Source organism: Myotis myotis, unplaced genomic scaffold (assembly GCF_014108235.1).
Source record: "Myotis myotis isolate mMyoMyo1 unplaced genomic scaffold, mMyoMyo1.p scaffold_m19_p_12, whole genome shotgun sequence".
Classification (NCBI taxonomy): domain Eukaryota; kingdom Metazoa; phylum Chordata; class Mammalia; order Chiroptera; family Vespertilionidae; genus Myotis; species Myotis myotis.
Window position 1 is genome coordinate 24,882,850 of NW_023416316.1, and position 20,504 is coordinate 24,903,353.

General features: G+C 47.4%; 1 protein-coding gene across 1 annotated transcript in view; it reads left to right on the forward strand.

Moving 5' to 3' along the window:
* GABBR2 (gamma-aminobutyric acid type B receptor subunit 2) overlaps positions 1-20,504 on the forward strand; it is a 312,749-nt gene that overhangs the window by 251,417 nt on the left and 40,828 nt on the right. Inside the window, exons 12-13 of the mRNA XM_036330236.1 lie at positions 2,690-2,797; positions 10,694-10,816. Of these exons, the coding sequence (XP_036186129.1) occupies positions 2,690-2,797; positions 10,694-10,816 (231 nt within the window). The remainder of the gene's footprint in view (positions 1-2,689; positions 2,798-10,693; positions 10,817-20,504) is intronic.

A 20,504-nucleotide genomic window follows, 5' to 3' on the forward strand; every position in this document is an offset into this window, starting at 1 on the left:
TCTTAAACACTGTCTCAGCTTCCTCACCGGCAGAGTGGTTTTCTCACTCAACTGACAGCTCCAAAAGCATCCCCCTGGTTTTTGTTGTTGTTTTGTTTGTTTGTTTTTATCATGTATTTAGCCTCTAATACAGTCTTTGACTTGTAGTGGCATATACTTAGGATTTTTCAACTTGCAAAAATGATTCCCATTCAGTAGAGACCTACTCTGAATTTTGACCTTTTTCTGGACTAATGATATGTGGTACATTATTCTCTCACTAGAGGCCCGGTGCACGAATTCGTGCATGGGTTAGGTCCAGCCGGCCCGCCCCGACTGGGGCTGATCAGGCTGAGCCAGCCCGGAGGAGGGGATGCAGGAGGTGGGCCAGCCAGGGGGAGGAGCCGCAGGAGATTGGCCAGCCGGCCCTGCCCCCGATCGGGCTGGTTGGCTGGCCATAGTGCAAGTCATAGCAACCGGTCAATCTGGTCATTCCAATCGTTCCGGTTGCTTGGCTTTTATATATATAGATGATGCTGGGCAGCAGCAGTGAGATAATGGAAGTGATCTGAGCACTTTAAGGTAGGCTAGGCTAAGCTAGAATGGTCCGTCAGTTAGGTGTATTAAATGTATTCTCACTTACAGTGGGTTTATGGGACATAACCACATTGCGTAAGAAGAGAAGCACCTGTACTTACTCAATGAGCATAAGAAGGAATGAACAAATGCGTGAATGAGATGATCTTTAAGATCCTATGAAACTCTAATAGACTAGGCATGTATGATCTAGTCATTGAATGAGCTCAGGTCTAAATTTGCAATAATTGGCTCCTTCCCCTCTTTGTTCTGTTCACTTTCCTGGCATTATCATATGGGTGATACTGTGGCCATCCTATGCCTTCTCTAAAGGACTGATTCATTCTTGCCTGTCTGATTTGTCCTTGTTTTTGAAATTTAAAAAAAAAAAAAAGGTAAGTGCCCACCTGTACATTGTCAGCATTCCTACCTCACATGTCCATGTTTCTGAAAAATAACTGTAATGCTGTCATCCTTTCTGGACTTAAAGGGTTTAGCGTTGCAGTCTACCTAGCTTGTTCCTATTTTCACAAAGAAAGTAGAAAGGGGAAATGCTTTGTCTCTGAAAAGCTGGAGAGCCAAGTGTCCAGGAAGGCAGAATGAAGGGACTCCATGAAGGCACCTGGCTGGAACATTTCTGGGAACTTCCTGCACATGCTGAAGGCACACTTGGGCCGGGCGAACCTGCTGTGTCCAGTTCCTCTGGCCACCAAGGGCCTGACCTGTCTGGTCTAGCCTGGCTATCTCTCTCTCTTACCACATCCACCTTCTTGTGTTCGGCTGAGGCAGGTGAGGACTTTTCAAAGGAAATTTAGCACAATAGAGCTGAGGAAAAGCAGAGGAAGAACCAAAGCCTAGAACTAGAGTTCACAGAGCAGCCAGCTTTTTTGTCCCAATGAGCAGGAGGCCCCAGTGGCACACAGCCCGGGGCTGGGCCCAGCCTGGAGCTAGGCGAGTGTCCTGCCTATTGGAGGGTGTCCAGTCCAGCTGGTGAGGATGAAGTCTGGAGAGGCTGATCATGATGGCAGTGCAGGCAGGGAATGGGCATTCAGAAAGCGCCCAAACCTAACAGATGGTGACTGGCCCTTTGCAACCTGCAGGGATCCAAGCTATTGGTGCCTTTCAAGGCTGGCAGTTCCCATCAGTCACCATCCCAGGGCTGGGGATCAGGGTACATCTTTGTCCTGGGGAATAGGCAACAGCCAGACAGAGTCTTAGTCCTGAGCAGGGACCCATGGTCCAGCATGGGCTCAGGGACCAGGCTGGCCTAGCACTGAGTAACCAGACTCCTGAGGTCGCAGCTCAGTGGGCGCTAAGTGGCCTAACTGTGGTGGGAGGGCCGGGGTGGCTGGGCAGCAGAATCCGGGCAGCATCCGCTCCTCTCTTCCTCCAAATGCCTGAGGAAAGGGGCCCTGGGCGGAGTGGGAAGGTCCTAGCCCTTTTCCTCTGGCCTTCCTCCCTAAACGAGCAGCCCCTCATGATGGCCTGGAGCTGGCCCGGTGCACAGTGTGTCCTCCAGGGCCAGCTCTAGCCAAGTCCTGCCTTTTTCTACCAAAGTGCTGGGTTTGCTGAACACTGAGAGGGCCCATCACGGGCTCGTTCACCTGCCCAGGCTCAGCCCCTGTGGCTCAGTTACTTCCTCCACCCACTGCCCAAAACACAGGACCCATAGAAGGTTCCGGGGCCACTTGGTCTCCTATAGATTCAAGTGAAGAAGCAGAGAGGGCAGCAATTATGTTCCCTTCTGCAGGTCTGTCTCCCCAAATGGAAGGCACTCAAGGAAGAAGGGGAAGAGGGAAGACCAGAGGGCTGTCCTGGGGCCCTCAGTGGGCCCTGAGTGGTCCTGGGGCCTTTCATGCCTCTCTCTGTGGCTGGCTTCCTTGGGGCCTAATCGAAGGCAGGATTTGAATCTCAAATGCCTCAGTTCCCAGGGCTCTGGATCCAGCAAGTGGCTGATAGAACTAAATGTCTATCAAATTGAAATGCGATTGAAAGACTGTTGATATTAGTAAAACTCTATGAAATGTAGAGTGTCTGTTCCCATCATCTAGAGTCCCCTTGTTGGGAAACTCATAAATGACGGGGTCGGTCCACCTAGGAGGTATTAATGCTTGTGTTTTCTCATGGCCTCTAGGTCAGGACCTGGATTCTCACTGTGGGCTACACAACCGCCTTCGGGGCAATGTTTGCAAAGACATGGAGGGTCCACGCCATCTTCAAAAATGTGAAAATGAAGAAGAAGGTAATCACTCCTTCTGTTTCAGGGTGTCTGCAGTGTCCAGGTAGCATTTATTTAACAAATATTTATTAAGCATCTACTATGTGCCAGGCACTAGGCTATTTGCTGGGAATTCAAGATAAACACAATCCCTGCCTCACCCCACCCCATCTATACCTTCAGTCACTTGGGAAAATCATACAGTTTACAAAGGGTTTCCCATGCACAGTGATAAGGGCTGATCAGGGACATGGGGGGGGGGGGCGGTGCTGGGGTACGAGCACTCAGGGAAGGCTTCATGTAGTAAGTGTCACCTTGCTGAGGCTGGAGGGTGAGTGGGGATTAGCCAGACAGAGGCTGGGGAGTTTTCGAGCCCTATAGAGGGGATAGTACACAGAGGCCTGGGGAGGGGGAGGTGTATTCTTGTTGCTGAAAGAGGTTCAATGTGGCTGGGGCACGGGATTCGCGGGGACAGGGTATGAGAAGAGGCTCCAGGGAAAGGCAGAAGTCATGGTAAGGAATCTGAACTTTAACTTTTGGGCACTGGGATCCCTTAAAAGAGGGGAATGATACAGGACAGGGACCTGATTTAATCATTCCATGTTCAAAGAGGCCCTTGGAAGACAGGAGTTCTGTCTTCATGTGGGTGGAAAGCATTTGTTACCAGCATGCTGACTAAGCTTGATTCTTAGGATGTCAGAGAGAAACTTTCTCCACCACTGTCCCTTTAACTCTTCCAGTGGTGCTTCCTCCCTTGCTCCTAGATAAAATTTGGGGCAAGTCTCCTGACTTTGAAGGTCCTCTGTCAGCAACTAATATGTGGAGTCCCTCATAATATCCCAAATTTCAAGCTGCATTCAAGGGCACAGCTTCTCCCTCCCCAGCTCAGCCCTGTGGCAGGCCTGCCACCTGCCCTGGGAGAAGGGGTGCAGGTGGGCTGTTTTTCTCTTTTACCAGCACATTCCCAAGGTTTCTGAACCCTCCAGAGTTGGAGTTTGGAGTAGTAGAAGGGGCAGGAATGACCTTACTTGCCAGTAGCTGACATTAGGCTTGCTGGGCCTGGCGTGGATTAAGCAGGCCCTTTAGACTCTCTGGGTATCTTTATGGGTTTTCCAAAGGCCCCATTACTGGGACTTTCTCTCCAGCGGTGCCCTTGACAGGGGTGAAATACTCTGCCAGTTGGCCGTGTGGCTTCTTCCACCCTGAGCATCTGGCGGATCCCCCTCTCCTGGGCTCGGCTCGCCTTCCAGCTTGTCTTGTTCAGGGCCACACAGCACTCCCTTGCCCTGTGAGCCACTTCTGCTATGCAAGAGGCACCCGCACATCCTTCACTCTTATAATCTCAAGGATTTTGGATTGACCCCACTGTAACAGACGCCCCCTTTTTTGCCTCCTCCCCCCACCTCAAGGGCAGCTGGCCAGCCTGTCATCCCCTCCCCTAGGCTTCTCGGATAACAGAGCAGCATCAGCAGCATCTAGGACAGTGGTTCTCAACCTTCCTAATGCCGCGACCCTTTAATACAGTTCCTCATGTTGTGGTGACCCCCAACCATAAAATTATTTTCGTTGCTACTTCATAATGTAATTTTGCTACTGTTATGAATCGTCATGTAAATATCTGATATGCAGAATGTATTTTCATTGTTACAAATTGAACATAATTAAAGCATAGTGATTAATCACAAAAACAATATGTAATTATATATGTGTTTTCCGATGGTCCTAGGCGACCCCTGTGAAAGGGTCATTTGACCCCCAAAGGGGTCGCGACCCACAGGTTGAGAACCGCTGATCTAGGAGCTTATTAGAAATGCACCTTCTCAGTTCCACACCCTCCCTCCCCTGCCCCAGTCCTAGGAATCCTGGTGGGAGCCCAGGAGCCTGCTTCTCACCAGCCCTTCCCAGGATGCTGATGCAAGCCAAAGTCTGAGAGGCACCGAGGGACTTCCTGAGCCCTCCTGCTCTGCGGCTCTGTTAGAGAGAGGCTCTGCCACTAGGACAGCTCCATCCTGGCTTTGAAGAATCGCAGTGTTGATTCCTCTGTGCCCACATGTGATTCATCCATACTGTGATCTGTAATAAAGAACCAGCCTTTATGTCCCATTACTCATGTGATTGGTGAGCAAGAACACTGATTATCTGGTAACAGTTGACAAAACATGTCAAGAAGACTATAGGAGTTGAGTTGTCTGAAAGCTCCCCAGAGGCAGAGCTGTGATGTGGCCACAGCCTGCTGCACCCCTGGGAGTCTGGGCACCTGAGAGCTCCAGCTGGTGGTGGGCCTAGGGGTCTTGTCTGAGAAACTGCAAAAGGCTCTGAGTACAGATTTGGTCACCAGTTGTGTCTGTTGTGCAGATGATCAAGGCCAGATGCACACACCATTCCATCAGGAGAAACTCCTGCTCTCAGCCTCCTAGTTACTCCAGGGGCAGGTTTGCAGGGCCGCATTCACAAACCAAACTAGAGGAGTTAAAGGTGGAAAAGAGACCTTTGTCTCATAATTGGGAACTCAAGGCTGGGAACCAGATTGTTTTGAAAGGGTTGTGGTAGTTGCAGGTCAAAACTGGGATTGAATTCTCCATGCTTTTCTTTTATATGGCCAAGGTGGGTTTTTATTGTTCAGTTTCATTGTGGTTTTATTTTTAGTTTAGACTTTTTTTATTAAAATGGACCCCTTAATTTTTTTTTTACTGACGTATATACTAGATTTACAAAAATTTGTAAATGCAATTATACGCTTTTTCTCATATAGTCTTTTTATCTTTTTCTTCTTTCCCTGGCTCCCACCTCCTTGTCCCTCCATCCACGATGGCATGCCCTCCCTAAATGCACATATGGCTAGATTTTTTTTAAGACATTAAAGGAAAAGAAGCCTTTTGACATGTGGTGATTTAATGCTCCCAAATTCGGTATTTTTATAGCATTTACTCTTTTGTCTAAGGGCCAGTCATAAACTCTTGAACTGAGAAGCCTCATTGCAGTCTTTATTCTGCCTCTTCCTAGAGCCGAGCTGAAATGTTGAGATGAGGGCAGTAACTCAGAGATGAGATCTTCTCCTGTGGGCAGAGGGGGTTTTGTTGTTGTTGTTTTTTTTTTTGTTTGTTTTTTTTTTAGGGAAAAGAAAGTTCACTACAAATATTACTTGATTCCGTTGCCATCAGTGACATAGGGATATCCACTCAGGTCTTTATCCAGGCTCAGCTTGAGGAAAATGCCAAGAGAGGAGTTTGAACAGCTTCACTAAAGCATCAGCCATCTGAGTGAGGCAGGAAGGCAGGGCCACTGTGTGGCACGACCCGGGAGACACCATTCACACTGTATTCCCCTGGGAATGGTGTACCTGAAACTAGACAAGGAGTTGGTCCTAGAGAAGTCCAGTCTGAATCAGTCAAAAAAACATCTGAAGGTTTTTGAAGAAGTAAAGAAATGCCTTTTTGGGAAACCAGGAGTCAGCTGCTGCTTCTGTAAAGAGCCAGAAAGTAACTCTGTCAGGCTTTGCAGGCCATACGGTCTCTGCTGCCACCACTCAGCTCTGCGGTTGTAGAATAAAAGCAGCGGTATCCATACGTGAATGGAAAAGGCTGTGTTCCAATAGAACTTTATTTATAAAATCAAGCAGTGGGCCATATTTGTGGTTCGCTAATCCCTGTTCTAACAACAGTGGGAAGTGACATGTAATAATAATAGCTGACGTCTGTTGAACAGTAACTGTGAGCAGAGCTCTAGTAATCTCACGTGGTTTGTGTAGTTATCACCCCCATTTTGTAGATGAGGATACTGGCTCAGAGAGATTACAAGACTTACTCAAGATCATATAGCTAGTTGTAAGATGAAACTCAGATCTGGTTCCAGAACCTGGTGCTTCCTCATTCCTGGGTGCCTTCGCTCCCATCTCTGTCAGTGAGGATGGAGCGCTAGCAACTTGCTAGCCTCAGAGCGAGAAAGAAGCGTGATATAACAGAGAGAAGAGGAAGCTGAAAAATAGGGAAGTCAGGGAAGCTGATGGGAGACTTGTTAGCCTTGCCTAACATGAGGATTCTCTGGTGCTCAGGCTTTGTATGATCAGGTCAGTGCTATTTTTAAATTTAAAAATTTAGATCTCTTTTTAAAAGGCTATTTTAAATCACCTCTCCTTGACCTTCTATTGTGTATATGTGTGAGTACTTATCAAGTTATTCACAATCAGTCTCCCTCACTATCATGCATGCTTCATGTGGATGAGATATTTATGTTTTGCCCATTCCTGTGCCTAAAATAGCTCACTCTGAGTAGGCGCTAAAGTTTTTCTGCAATTAATAAGTGAAATGTGGCTTAAATCTATTCAGTCACAAACACGAGCCAAGTGCCAGGCTTTGGAAATGGTGCCAAAAGGAAATGAGACATGTCCTTCCTCTTATTCTCAGAATCTTCCAACCATGGATTCACCAGTGTGATCATTAGCCCTGAGTCTAGTAGAGCTAAGGTGCAATATCACATTTTGCCCCTAGATGTCACTGCCAGGCACATAAACAGAATTGCTAATTGTCAAAACCCAAGTAATGGTAGCCAAATAACACATAGCTGCCATTTGTTGAGCATCTTCTCTGTGCCAGACACTGTAACTAGGTGCTTTCACTATATCTCCTTTTAATCTTATACCAACTCTGCAGCTTCGGGCCCAGTGATCCCAGTTTTAGAGGTAGAAATGAGCCCCAGATCACATTTGTCAAGAGCTGGCATTTGAATGAGATCTTCTAAATCCAAAGCCCATGTTCTCCCCTTGGCACCACACTTAGAGTAATACATGAGCCTCCCTACTCCCTTCGTCCCTCTGCTCCTTGCCATTTTATAGATGAGAACTGCAGAATGAGAGAGGAAGTGATTTGCCCAAGATCACACAGGTAGCAAGAGATGCAGCCACAAATGCTGTCAGTGCCAAATCCAGGTCCACATAATCTCAAATTCTGTTTTCTCACTGCCCCGTGCTACCTCAAACTTCATACTTGAGCCTTAAAATTGGGAAGACTATCACATTTATCAAAGGGAAGTTCTGGTGCTCGTCTTTGAAGGCCAGCTGTGCCACATGTATGCCTTCCTATTCAGGCACCAGCGGAAGAGGTGCTGCATCCACTCTGAAGGGAAGTCTCCACCCCTTGCAGGTGACTCCTTCAGTGTGGCCACGCCCCCATGTCTCTCAGCTCTTTCCCTTCAATGTGCCACTTCTTGTCCAGTGTATACTGTGTAGTCCCAATAGGCCCAAGGTTTTGTGTGCTGGAGTGTAAGGTGTTCCACACTTCTGTACCTTATGGGAAGAGAGCAAGAGAAAATTGCACGACTGAGTAAGTTCAAGGTCCTTATTGCCTCCTGGAAGTAAGACTATGGGAAGGGTCGTAGGCCTTTAGTCTCATGGGAAAGCCATGGCAGAGAAGATGGGATCTGGAGGTGCTGGCACTTACTGGTGGGGGAAATTTGGGGAGGGGAGGGGACTGAGAGGCTAAAGCCAGATGGACAGGAGGATGCCCAGTGTTTGTGGCCTCGGCATCCTCTTGTCCATCCTGGCAGCCACTGCTCTGCATCTTGCCTCCTCCCTGCTCACCAGGACAACTAGCCTAGCTTCTAACTGGTCTCCTACCGCAAGCCTCCGCCTCCAGTCTGAAGACTGCTCCTATCACACTGATGCTTAAAGATGCTCAAACATCCAGTGGACCCTTGTGAGGCCCCATTGTGTCACACAAGCTCTCCCCCTCCACCTAGCCCTGTCTCCAGCCACCCCCTACCCACCCCACTCATGCTCAGCCACACACAAAGCCTGAAGGGTGAAAAACACAACTCAGCCAAAGAGTAGGGAAAGGTTAAGCAGCAATGAAGTGCACTTGCTTGGGGAATAGTCAGACCAAGCTTGGGAAAGGCTTGAATGCCAAGCAAAAGAGCTTGGCTGAATTTATCCTGTGCACGACAGGGAGTCACAGAAGACTGGAACCAGGTGACATGACGTGGTCCCTCCCTCAGCTGCCATCTGAGGAAGCTCCTCTGATGTTGCAGTGCTGCCTCCATTGCCTGACATTAACCTCCTCCCAAGCCCCGTGTCCCCCAGCTCCTCCTCTGTGAATCCACTTCCTCTCCTCCAACACCCTCTTGTCATCCTCCAGGACAAGTCCGTCTCTCCTGCCGACCCTGGAGGGCAGCACCGGGGTCTGTCCATCTCTGTGTCACCAGTGCCCAGCACAGGGCCTGGCACTGAGTGAGTGCTCAGGGCATGTTTTCTTAGAGCATCATCCATCAGCCAATGCTTATTGAGTACTTTTTCGCTGACAGGTGCTAAGAATGGGGCAATTAGCAAAAACCAAACTGCACAGAGCTCACAATGTAATAGGATGACAGACATAAATCAAATTATCAGGATTATAGTGTGAAGTGGCTACTCGTGGGGACATCAGGGTAGGAGGGTGCCAGCAGAAAGGCTGGGGAAAGACCTTCCACGGGTCAGGCACAGCGTGGGCAAATGCTCGAGGACTCAACCCGCCCTGGGTGAGCATCACCCCGCGAGCCTGTGCTCCGAGTCCTAAGCTCCTCAGGCATTTCCTCCTTTTGGCCCAACTTCTCAAGGCTGGCAGGGTGTTGCTTAGCTTCCCCGAGGGCAAAGGTTAGCTGGGTTTATGAAAAGCGTCAGCGGTTCCTTAGATGCTTCTGGAAAATCTCAAGGAGGGGGCTTTGCCAGCGCTTGCCCCAGGTAAAGTGGTTTTGGTAGATTGGATCTCTTCGGCAATAACTCAGAGATACTTTCTTCCTGTTCTTTTCACGGTTCAGCTGCAAAGAGGTCCCTTGAGTTTCTATTTCTCCTTTAAAAATGGCTTTAATCATTAAAAGCCAGACCTGGTGATATTTCTTAAGCTTCTGCCTCAGCTTTGTTTATTTTTCTATAATCTTTTCTAGAACTACTTCTTCACATTAGCTTTTATTGGAGGTGGGGATGGTACATAAAGCATGCAATGAGTGAAACACAAGTTAGCTTTGGCACTGACAGCGTTTGTCCCCAGGCCAATCCCTACCAAACGGACAGAAAGTGGGGTGGGAATTTCATAGTGCAATAAAGATATCAAATGCTGCAAAGACAGATGGAAGTTATATTTCTTCCTTTTATATGCCTTCATCTCAGTTCAATCCATCAAATTCCCTACTGCGTGCCAGGCCCTGCTAGGTACTGAGGATACACAAATAAATGTTAACTGAGAAGGGCAGATGTGTATACAACTTAATACAATGTTGGGTCGGTGCTGTAAATATTGGAGGGTATGGACCCTGGAGATAGGAGAAACGTGGTTCCAATCTGGGCTTCACCTCTTAGTAGCAGTATTACTCTGAGCAAATTACTTAACCCTGCACTAGCCTCAGTTTCTTCATCCATAAAATGGGAAAAACAATGTGCGTCTTTAGATATGAGATGATGTATGTAAAGCCGTCAACCTAGAGGCAGGTTGTTCTTACTACTATTACTACTCCTGATAATGAAGTATCTGAACAGTGCTATAGAAGTAATTAGTTCTGCTGTGGGAGTGAGAGGGGACTTCATGGAGGAGATAACAATGGGTCTGGGTCTTTAAGATTATTAGGAGTTTGCCAGACCGAAAGAAAAGAGTGTTTTGGACAAAAGAACCAGCTCCTAAATAGGAGTGGGAGGTGAAAATCACAGCAGGGCCGCAAACTAGGAGTTGTCAGACTTAACTAAGTGCAGCGTGTGTGTAAAGGTGGCCAGGCCACGCTCGGGAAGGACCTTGAATGTCCAGCAGGGAGCTTGGCTGGTTTATCCTGTGATGATGAGTCTCAGGAGATTCTCCCACTGAGGGTGACCCGATTCCGTCACTCCCTGACCCGGCCCCTCACTTCTATCTGGGAAGTTCTCTCTCTCACATGCACTGCGTGCTGCTCTCGCCCTCGCTGCAGATCATCAAGGACCAGAAACTGCTTGTGATCGTCGGGGGCATGCTGCTGATTGACTTGTGCATCCTGATTTGCTGGCAGGCTGTGGACCCCCTGAGAAGGACGGTGGAGAAGTACAGCATGGAGGTAAGCGCAGGCATCAGTAGGAGGGAGGCCCTCGGGACGCTGCTCCCAGACACCTGGGGACAGAGGCAGCCCGTCTACTCGGCTGCCCACGGTACACTCCTTGAGAAGAAATCAAGATTGTCACAGGGAAATCATCACAGGTCCACATGGGCCCACGTTCTCTATCAGAGACATCTCATTATTTCTGCTTTCCTCCGTTTGATACCAACATTATTTCAGGAAGGCCAGATAGACCGTCTTCACTCCTGGGGGCGGTGGTGAAAGAATTTGTCTAGGTATATTGATATATGCAGAATTACGGGGAAATGTTGGGCCGCTGATATGAATATATTTCCTACACATTGTAGAAATCTCCATTTATATGATCTACTGGTCCAGAAATTACATTGCATTGTTATTCTCTTCTTTAAAATCAGTTCCCTAATGAGTGCTCCTAGGGAATAAGCATGCTGAGAGCTCCTGTGAGGTACTATATGATTTTCAAAGTGGTAAACAATAGATTTCTTTTCCCACATTTAATATCAGAAATTTGTTTGTTAAAATAAAGAACCTTACATAAAAGTGCTGTTAAACATATATTGGAATAGTCTTGCATTCAGCCTTGCCCTTCATTCAGTGATCTTCCCAGGATTCTTAAGATTAGGGAAGATCAAGATTAGGGAAGCATATTTTTGTTGATTTTCTCTGGAACAGTTAAAGATGCCCTCAGTAGAGAGAGCCGGCTGCGCAGGGTGTGCTGTATGCTGTGATTTCTCTATGGAGTAGTAAATTCTGATGAGAAAACTGGAATTTTTTCCATTTCTCCTACTGCATGGTTAGGGAAATTTTTTTGTGGCTTTCAGTGTGACTTCTTAAACTAACCTGGAAACCATTGTTTTATGCATTGCGGCCAGAGCCTTTTATCCTTCTGGACAAGAAGGTTTTCTAGCAAATAAGATGCCCAGCATCGTTTGTCTGGAGACAGACAGGGTTTGCGCAGCACAGTGAGAAATTATGCAGTCAGAGTGGTGGCCGAGGATGCAGTTTCTAACAGCGTGGATTTAGGAGGGAGATTTAGGGCTGTGGCCTTCGTCTTGTTGCCTTAGGTGTACATCCTTCCTGGGAGGAAGCAGACCCAACAGACCCAGACAGATCCAACACTGGCTGTGCCCATGGATCAAGGGGCAGGAGCTCCGCTGAGGTCACCTGGGTAGCAGGCTGTTTCCAGAAGGGAGGTGCTATCTGGTCACCATTCATCCATACAGGTGGCAAAGGAGTAGTCCTGTCCCCCAGCCCAGCCCGGGGGAATTCCTTATCCACCACGCCACCACTGGCTGGGCAGTGTGATCCCATTGTAATGATGAGGAAACCGCCTGGCCAGCATGGCTCAGTGGTTGAATGTCAACCTATAAACCAGGAAGTCATGGCTCATTTCCCGGTCAGGTCACATGCCCGGGTTGCTGGCTTGATCCCCAGTGGGGGGCGTGGGGGAAGCAGCTGATTGATGATTCTCTCTCATCATTGATGTTTCTATCTCTCCCTCTCCCTTCCTCTCTGAAATCAATTAAAAACAATTTTTTTTTTTAATGATGAGGAAACAAACCCAGAGAGGCTATATAATTTAACCAAGATTACTCAGCAGGTTAGTGGCAACACCACTGACTACCCTCTCATCTACTACCCCACCCTGCCTTTCAACACATGACAGCACTTTGCATTTTTAGGGGTCTTCATAGACCTTTGGTCATTGGCCACAGATCTGTGAAGCAAGTAGGACAGGGGAGTGTGTCCACATTCTGCAGATGAGGACTAAAATACAGTCATGGCCGACTGAGGAAAGAAAGGGAGGGAAGAGAGGCCAGTCGAACAGAGCCCTCGGGAAGACCTGGAGTAGGGCAGGTGGACAGAAAACAGATACAGCTGGCTTGATACTGAGCCCAAGGGCAGGCAAGGACATGGGCATGGCTACCTTCACTCAAGGTTAAGTTGGGGCTGGGCATTCACTAGGGGTCCGCAGGCTCCGGCTGTGGTGGGGAAAGACTGTGGAGTTGGAGTCAGCCTGAGTCAGCCGACTCCAAAAATGGATCTAAGAAGCCTGTCCCCCTGGACCTTTCCAAGGTGGTCAGTCTTGTGCAGTCCGATTCTTTTAGTAAGTGATGGTTTGCTGTCATCGTCTTCCCTTTCTTCCTTCCTTTCTGTAATAAGTCCTGCTGCTCTCAAGCTCTGAGCATAGAACCCTATCCCTTGCCAGACCTTCCAGGGCAATGATTCTCAAACTGAGGAGCTGTGGGCTGCCATGGAAGTGCCTCTCTGTATAGAGAGAAAACTGAGTCTGGGACAGGGGAGGGTCCCACCTGGGGCATCCAGACCTTCCCAGGCCAGGCTGGAGGAGAGCCAGCTCTGGCTCTCAACTCAGATGCCCTGTCTCTGTGTTTCCCTCCAGTTATCTGCTGAGATTTCTCTCTAAACCTTTTCTGGCATGCTCCTCTTTTCCTCTTATTTTAGAGTTTCCCTGTCACTCTGTTGCCATGGTAGCAGAACCCTTTGATTTGTTGAACCACAGGCCTGTCGATTTATTGTCGTTTATCCACCAAACAGCGCTAAGCTGTCATTTGTTTTCTGTCAGACCCTCATCTGTCAGACACAGTGTGATGACTGAGCAGCATGCCCAGGGGATGAGGAGTCCAAAATTCTCCCCGCGGGACTGTTTTTCCTAGGACCTCCAACAAGAGAGAAAGTCTACGCTTGGGGGAGAGGTGATCAGAGATCTTTGTGGTCTGTTCCCTCTTCCCCTCGCCTGCCCCAGATGCCTTAGATTGTTCCGGATACTCTGAACACATCAGGATTCCACTCACAGCCCTTGCTCTGTGTTTCATTTTCAAGTCTGTGCCCATGCTTACCCCTTCTGGAACCTTCTCTGACAAATAAATGAACTTCAGTTCCAGGCCCTGTGTTACCACCAGATTTACAAGCCGGCCTTTCTCTACTCCCATCCCTAGCATCCTGAACATTCCTCTGTGGGAACATTTCACATGCTGTTCATCTGTGCTGAGTGCATCTCTGACCCACCCCACTCATCCCTGCTGGACCACCAGCTTCTCCAGGGCCAGGCAACTTCTGAGCAATCTCCCTCACTGCCCAGCCCAGCACCCCACACACATCTTCCATCTTCCACTGGGGAGATCGAGGTGAGCACAGCAGCCATAGCCTTCGATTTTACGTTGCCCACAGGCTAGTGGGGGCTGATAGACATGTAAACAAATAAGAATAATTATTTTAGATTGCATAGGTCCTGATAAAAACGAAGAAAAACAGAATGAAGAGTTTGAGAATAACAGGGAGAACCCATGGAAGCGATTCTCCCAGTGACAGTACCTGCAAGTGTCCAAGGGATGAAAATCAGATTCTTAAGGCCTGCTGGAGGCCTCCCAGTGCCATATCCTCATTCACTGTCATGCAGTAAACATTTACATAGCTTCTGTTACGTGCCAGGTATATTTTCTCTCAGTCTATGTCTTGACTTTTCATTCTCTTAACATTGCCTTTTGCAGAGCAGAAATTTTTTATTTCAATGAAGTCCAATTTATCAATAATTTCTTTCATGGATCATGCTTTTGCTGTTGCATCTAAAAATTCATTGCCAAACCCAAGGTCACCTAGATTTTCTGCTGTTATCTTCTAGAAGTTTTATAGTTTTGCATTTTACATTTAGGTTTCTAATCCATTTTGAGTTAATTTTTGTGAAAGGTGCAAGGTCAGTGTCTAGATTCATTTTTATTCACAAAAATGCCTGCTTGTTCCAGCATTGTTTCTTGAAAATACTCCCTTTCTCCACTGGATTGCCTTTGCATCTTTTTCATAGGTCAGTTAACTGTATTTGTGTGGGTCTCTTTCTGGGCTCTTTATTCTGTTTCATTGGTTTACTTGCCTGTTCTTTCACTAATAACACTTTGTCTTGATTGCTATAGTTTTATAGTAAGTCTTGAAGTTGAATAGTGTCAAAATTCTCTGACTTTGTTCTTCAATGTTGTGCTAGCTGTTCTGGGTCTTTTGCTCCTCCATCTAAACTTTAGAATCAGCTTATTGATATCCACAAAGTAACTTGCTTTGTTATTGGGATTGCATTGAATCTCAATAGACCAAGCTGGGAAGAACGGACATCTTAACAATATGGAGTCTTCCTATCCATGAACATGGAATATCCTTCCATTTATATAGATCTACTTTGATTTCTTTCATTAGAGTTTTGTAGATTTCCTCATATAGATCTTATACATATTTTGTTAGATTTATACCTAAGTAATTTTGGTTTTGATGCTAATATAAATAGTATTGTTTAAGTTCAAATTCCAATTGCTCCTTTGGTATATAGAAAAGCAATCAACTTTTGTATGTAAAGCTAGGGTTCTACAACCTTGTTGTAATTGCTTATTAGTTCCAGGAGGGTTTTTTGTTGATTCTTTGGGACTTCCTACTTAGACAATCATGTCATCTGCAAGCAATTTTATTTCTTCCTTCCCAATCTGTATACCTTTTATTTCCTTTCTTGTCTTATGTTTATATTAGCTGGAACTCCCAGTACAATGTTGAATAGGAGTTATGAGAGGGGGCATCCTTGCCTTGCTCCCCATTTTAGGGAAGGCATCTAATTTCTCACTATTAAGCATGAAATATAAAATAGTTCTGCTGGCCAAAGCCGAGAGTACCTTTGGGGAAGTGACAGGGGAGGCAGATGATGCAGACAGCACCGGGTTGTTAAGGGCCATGTGTGCTAAGCAGAGAAGTTAAAACTTCAAAGTTAAAGACCATTAATCAGGAAGGTGACATGATCAGATTTGCCCTGGCTGCAGGGTGAGAACAGATGGGGAGGTGAGGCTGGAGCCCAGAGATGGCTCAGAGGTGGTCTTTGCTATAATCCAGGCAGGAGCTGATGGTGGCTCAAAGCAGGGCAGTTGCACTGGAACAAAGAGAAGTAGGTGGATTTGAGAGATATTAGGTAAGCAGACATGACAAAGCTTGCTGATTGATTGACTCCAAGGGGTGGGAACCTGGAGGCAGCAAGGACAATGCCCAGATCTCTGGCTGGTTGGTGGATGGTGGATCTCTTCAATGAGGCAGGGTGCAGAATGAGGAGTGGATTCATTTCTGAGTGGAGGGGCTTGGAAAATTTTACGCAGGGTCCTAGAACACAACGGAGCAGTTTGTCCAGTAGATAGAGACTCGAGGGAGGGGCACATTGAGGATGGGAGCTGAGGGAATGAGTGTGGTCCCCAGAGAGTGGTATAATAAGAAGTGAAGATGTCCTCACTGGAGCCTTGGGAATCACTAAGCGGTGATGGGAACAGGAGGAGAAGCCAGGAAGGGGACTTCAAAGTGGTGGTCAGAAAGGAAGGGAGTAGCCAGAAGAGCCACCCATGGGCGGGGGCAAAGACAAGAGAGCTATCCATGCAAAGGGGAAATTTGAAGAAGGAAGAAGTCTCCAGGGGCAGATGTCCTAGTCCTAGACCAAGGCGAGGACTGACTGGTGCCCTGCCCATGACTCGGCCCCTTGCTGGTGCTTGGTGCACCTTTGTTGCATCTCAGTCTTGCCTTCATCTGCTTTACAGTCTGATAGAAATATTGGCTGTTTCTGCACTTCAGATATAGCAGGTGTGGATAAATCTGCCAAGTATGTTTAAAAGGTTTTAAAATGTAATTTTTATTGTTGGAAAAAAGGGAAAAAAAATTCTCCCATTTTGAACACCTACTCTACTAGTGGCGATGGGAGTAGGTGTTGGACATACAGGTCTGGAGTTCAGGGAGAGGTGTGGGCTGGAGATGGGAACGTGAATGCAGACAACATAGAGATGAGATGGAAAGCCTTGGATGAGAGCACCAGTGGCGGCCGGGGGCAGGGGTGAAACAGATGGAGGAGAGAAGAGGACCAAGGACATTCCCTCAACCACACACGCCCGTGTTTGGAGATGGAGGAGGTTGGAAGGAAACAGCAAAGAAGACCTATAGGGAGAGCCACAGAGATAAGAAGACAATCAGATAAGTTTGGTTTCTAGGAAACCAAAGGAAGAAAGTTTCAAAGAGAAAGTTTGGATGAAGTGTGTCAAATGCTGTTTTTAGATCAAGTAAGATGAAAACCAAGAACTGACACCGTGTATGTGTGTGCATACACACACACAACACCCATCTGGGACATTTTTTTCTTTTAAGAAAAATAATTTGAGTTAATTTCCCCAAAAGTAAAAGCAGTGCATACTGATGGTGTGAAGACAGCCTGTGAATCTAGGTGGAAGGGTGGTTTCTTTTGTTCCCAAGCCTTCCTTCTACACTAGATCCCCACCATTCTGAATGGTTTTGAAGCAGAGAGGAAATGGAGGACAGCACTCAAGGTCACTGAACATTGACACCCAGGAGAGCCACAGGGCAGCCACTGAGGCCGCACCCTGAGGCTGCCTGCACTCCCTGAAGCCTTCGCCATCTGTTTCCCAGGCAAGCGGCAAAAGAGATGGGATTATGCGCAGCACAGTCACCCACGGGAGCCATGTGTGTGGCGTTCACTGGCGGAAATAGCGGAAGGCTGTCTCCACAGGCTACTAAGCAGCTCCACCAAGAATCCCCTGCACTCTGGGTTCTGTGGCTTTCTGGATATTTGGTCAGTGATCAAGTTAAGGGCAGTTTGGGAGAGGGGAAAACTTCAAACTTCCTTCTATATTCCATACTTTCACCAACCTTTTTTGTGGAAGCAAATTGAGGGGGGGGGGGGGGGGGTCGGAAATCATGGACTACATTTGGCTTTGAAACTGGTGGCTTATTCCACTTGTTTCTATGGAAACAGATATTGGAAGAGGCAAATACATAGTTTTAAATAAGTTTAACTCTTATTTTCTACCTCCCTCTACAGTTGCTCTAAAAACGCCTAAAGCAGACACTTTCTAGAAACATCTGGTATCTTCATAAAGCTTGTCTAAGCCCCATGTCACTCTATTCATTTGGAAATAAAGCAACATCAGAATGGCTAGGGTGAGCTGAGTGCTGAAGACCAGGATCCTCTCTGCTCTGTGGGCTGCTCACAGGCAGCCTGGTGGACCAAGGCTTAGGATGCTAAGGGTCACATTCCAAATGATGGGTCATCACTACCCGTCCTTGACAGTGGGACAGGTCTTTGTCATTCACAGTCATCCACAGGGTATTAGATGGCCAAGCTGGGGCCCCAGCCAATTGCAGACCAAGTTCCTGTTAGCTGAGGGCCTCCTGGGTTGGCCTGACTCCTCTCAGGAAAGGGCTGCATTATCTGAAACTCTGATCTTATCATCCTGCTATTTAAAATCCTCCCCATCTGCTAGAGGAGGAAGCCCACACTCGGCCGTTCAGCAGGCCCTCACGGATCTGGCTCCATTTCCCTCCCAGGCTCGTCTCAGCCCCCTTCCTCACTCATGTGCTGAGCCATTGGCACGTCACAGCATCATGCTCTCCCTTACTCCATGCCTCTGTACGTGCTTACCCTCTCCACCCAGAATGCTCTCCTCACCCTCCCCGCCCCCCAATATGCTAACTTCATGTGAAAAATTCCTGCTTGACCTTCAGGCAGAGCTCAGAAGCATCTTTTCCAGGAGCCTTTGGACCAGCAGATCCTTGGATGCCTCTGCCCAGGCCCCATCTCACCCTGTTGCCCCTTTTCTGCTCACACCACTGGTAATTATCTGCCTGTGTACCTGGCCCCCCAGTTCATGACCTCCTCAGAGGCCGAGGCCATCTGTGTGTCCTCAGCACCCACTGGCAGGGCCTGGCTCAGATTAAGTGCTCAGTAAATATTTATTGAATAAATTGTCCCCTCCACCTAGAATTCTCTCCCCATGCCACCATATGTCCAACTTCAACCCATCTGTCTGGGCCCATTAAACCAGATTCTCCAAGAAATGTCTTTGCCGAGTCACAATTTAATTTAATATTACACCCTCACCTTTTATCAAGGGCCCATTTATGGGGCTAAAGCTTCCAGTTGAAGAATGATTCAGCATCTTCTATAAAAGACTGTTGTTCAGTGTGTGACTTAGTGCCCCTGAGATAAAGGGCCACAGGATAGATCCTAGCAGAATTTAGCACCAGGAAATGGGCTGTGCTCTCCCCATGAACTTGTGTCTACTTCCTTCCTTCAGTCAGGCAATTGTAATTCAATAAGCCACTCTCTTTTCTTTTTAACCTTGGCTGCCAGAAAGTTGGAGCCAAATTCAACACTCTGGGCAATGACCATCTTATCTCAGGTTCCTGGAGGATTATCTCTTGTACTGATCACTTGTGTTTATTTCTCTAACTGTCCTGCGTGTTTGGGCTTTTACTGTGTGCTGCCTCAGGCCCTTTGGGAGAGGGAGCAAGATGTAAATTGCAGATGAAGTTATTAAAATGAGAACATTAGGTGCGATTTAATTGGAATGATATGCCAGATAGACATTTTAAGGATGTCCACAGACATTGGTCTTCTGGCTTGGGTCCTGGCTCAGCCCAGGCTGTGGTCAGCTGTGGACCGTTATGGACAGATGGCCTCTGCCGGCTACAGCCGTGTTTCTGGAACACCTCGTGTCAGAGGCATCTTAGATTTGTGAGTGATTGAGTTTTATTTCATGTTCCTTGACGGCATCCCTTATGCCCTCGGGATGCACTTGGGCTCCAGAGACCCCTCAAGACACAAAACAAAAGTCACAGCACCTCCATGGGCACCAAGGGGACAGCCCTGAAGGGGGAGACTCTGGTCTCACCTGTTCAGTGCTCTCCAGAGGATGGGCTGTTTACTAGAAATTCTCAGGTCCATGGAGCAGACAGCTGGGAAACTGTCTGCAATCCTGGCATCTTCTGACCACTGTGTGCCCTGGTACAGCCATTCCAGTTGTTGAGCAAAGACAGCCCTTACATTTTGATGATTTTTCCACACATCCATATGAGCAGAAACATAGGCTATGGCACCCACAAAGACTTTTCCTCTTTTTTGGTGGGGGAATTCCAACCAAAGTACCTCTTTGTAAATGATGCATCAACCGGGCACTCCTTCAGCACTTATGTGGCCACCATACTCAGGCTCCCTTTAGGCCTACAGTCTGATGGGCAAGATTAGGCACACACAGAGTGGCATCTTCTCTATGGCATGTGCCTGCAGATTGACTCTTGGTTTTAAGTTGGAGTTACTGTGCTGAGGTACTGGCCTTCCTTTTCTAAAATATGAGCTAGGATTGAATTCAGACTTAATGGGTGAAAAAATGAGTGAGAACATGTATTAGTCAGACTGTGCTAGGTTTTACTGTGGTAACAACAACAAAAGATGAGCAACTCAATGGATTAAAACAATAAAGATTCTTTATTCACCATAACACTTGTCCATGGAGGGTCAACTATAGCTTGGCCATAGCTTTTTAAGTCCAGGATATAGCTGGTGGAGCACCTTCTGGGATGGTTTTGGTGGTAGGGGAAAAGAGTGCATGACAGAGTGTACACTGACTTTTAGAGTTTCCACTCTAAAGTGTCACATGTCATTTCCACTCATATTTCAGTGGCCAGAACATGTTAACTCTCCATGCATGAGTTCAGTGGGGCAGGCAGGAACAGTCCTACCATATGCCCAGAGGGGAGAGAAAAGCAGATATTGGTGTCCAGCCATAACAACTACTGTAGTCAAGTCCACCCAACTTCCTATCGCTGTCACAAACATCGCCCTATCCACTGGAAA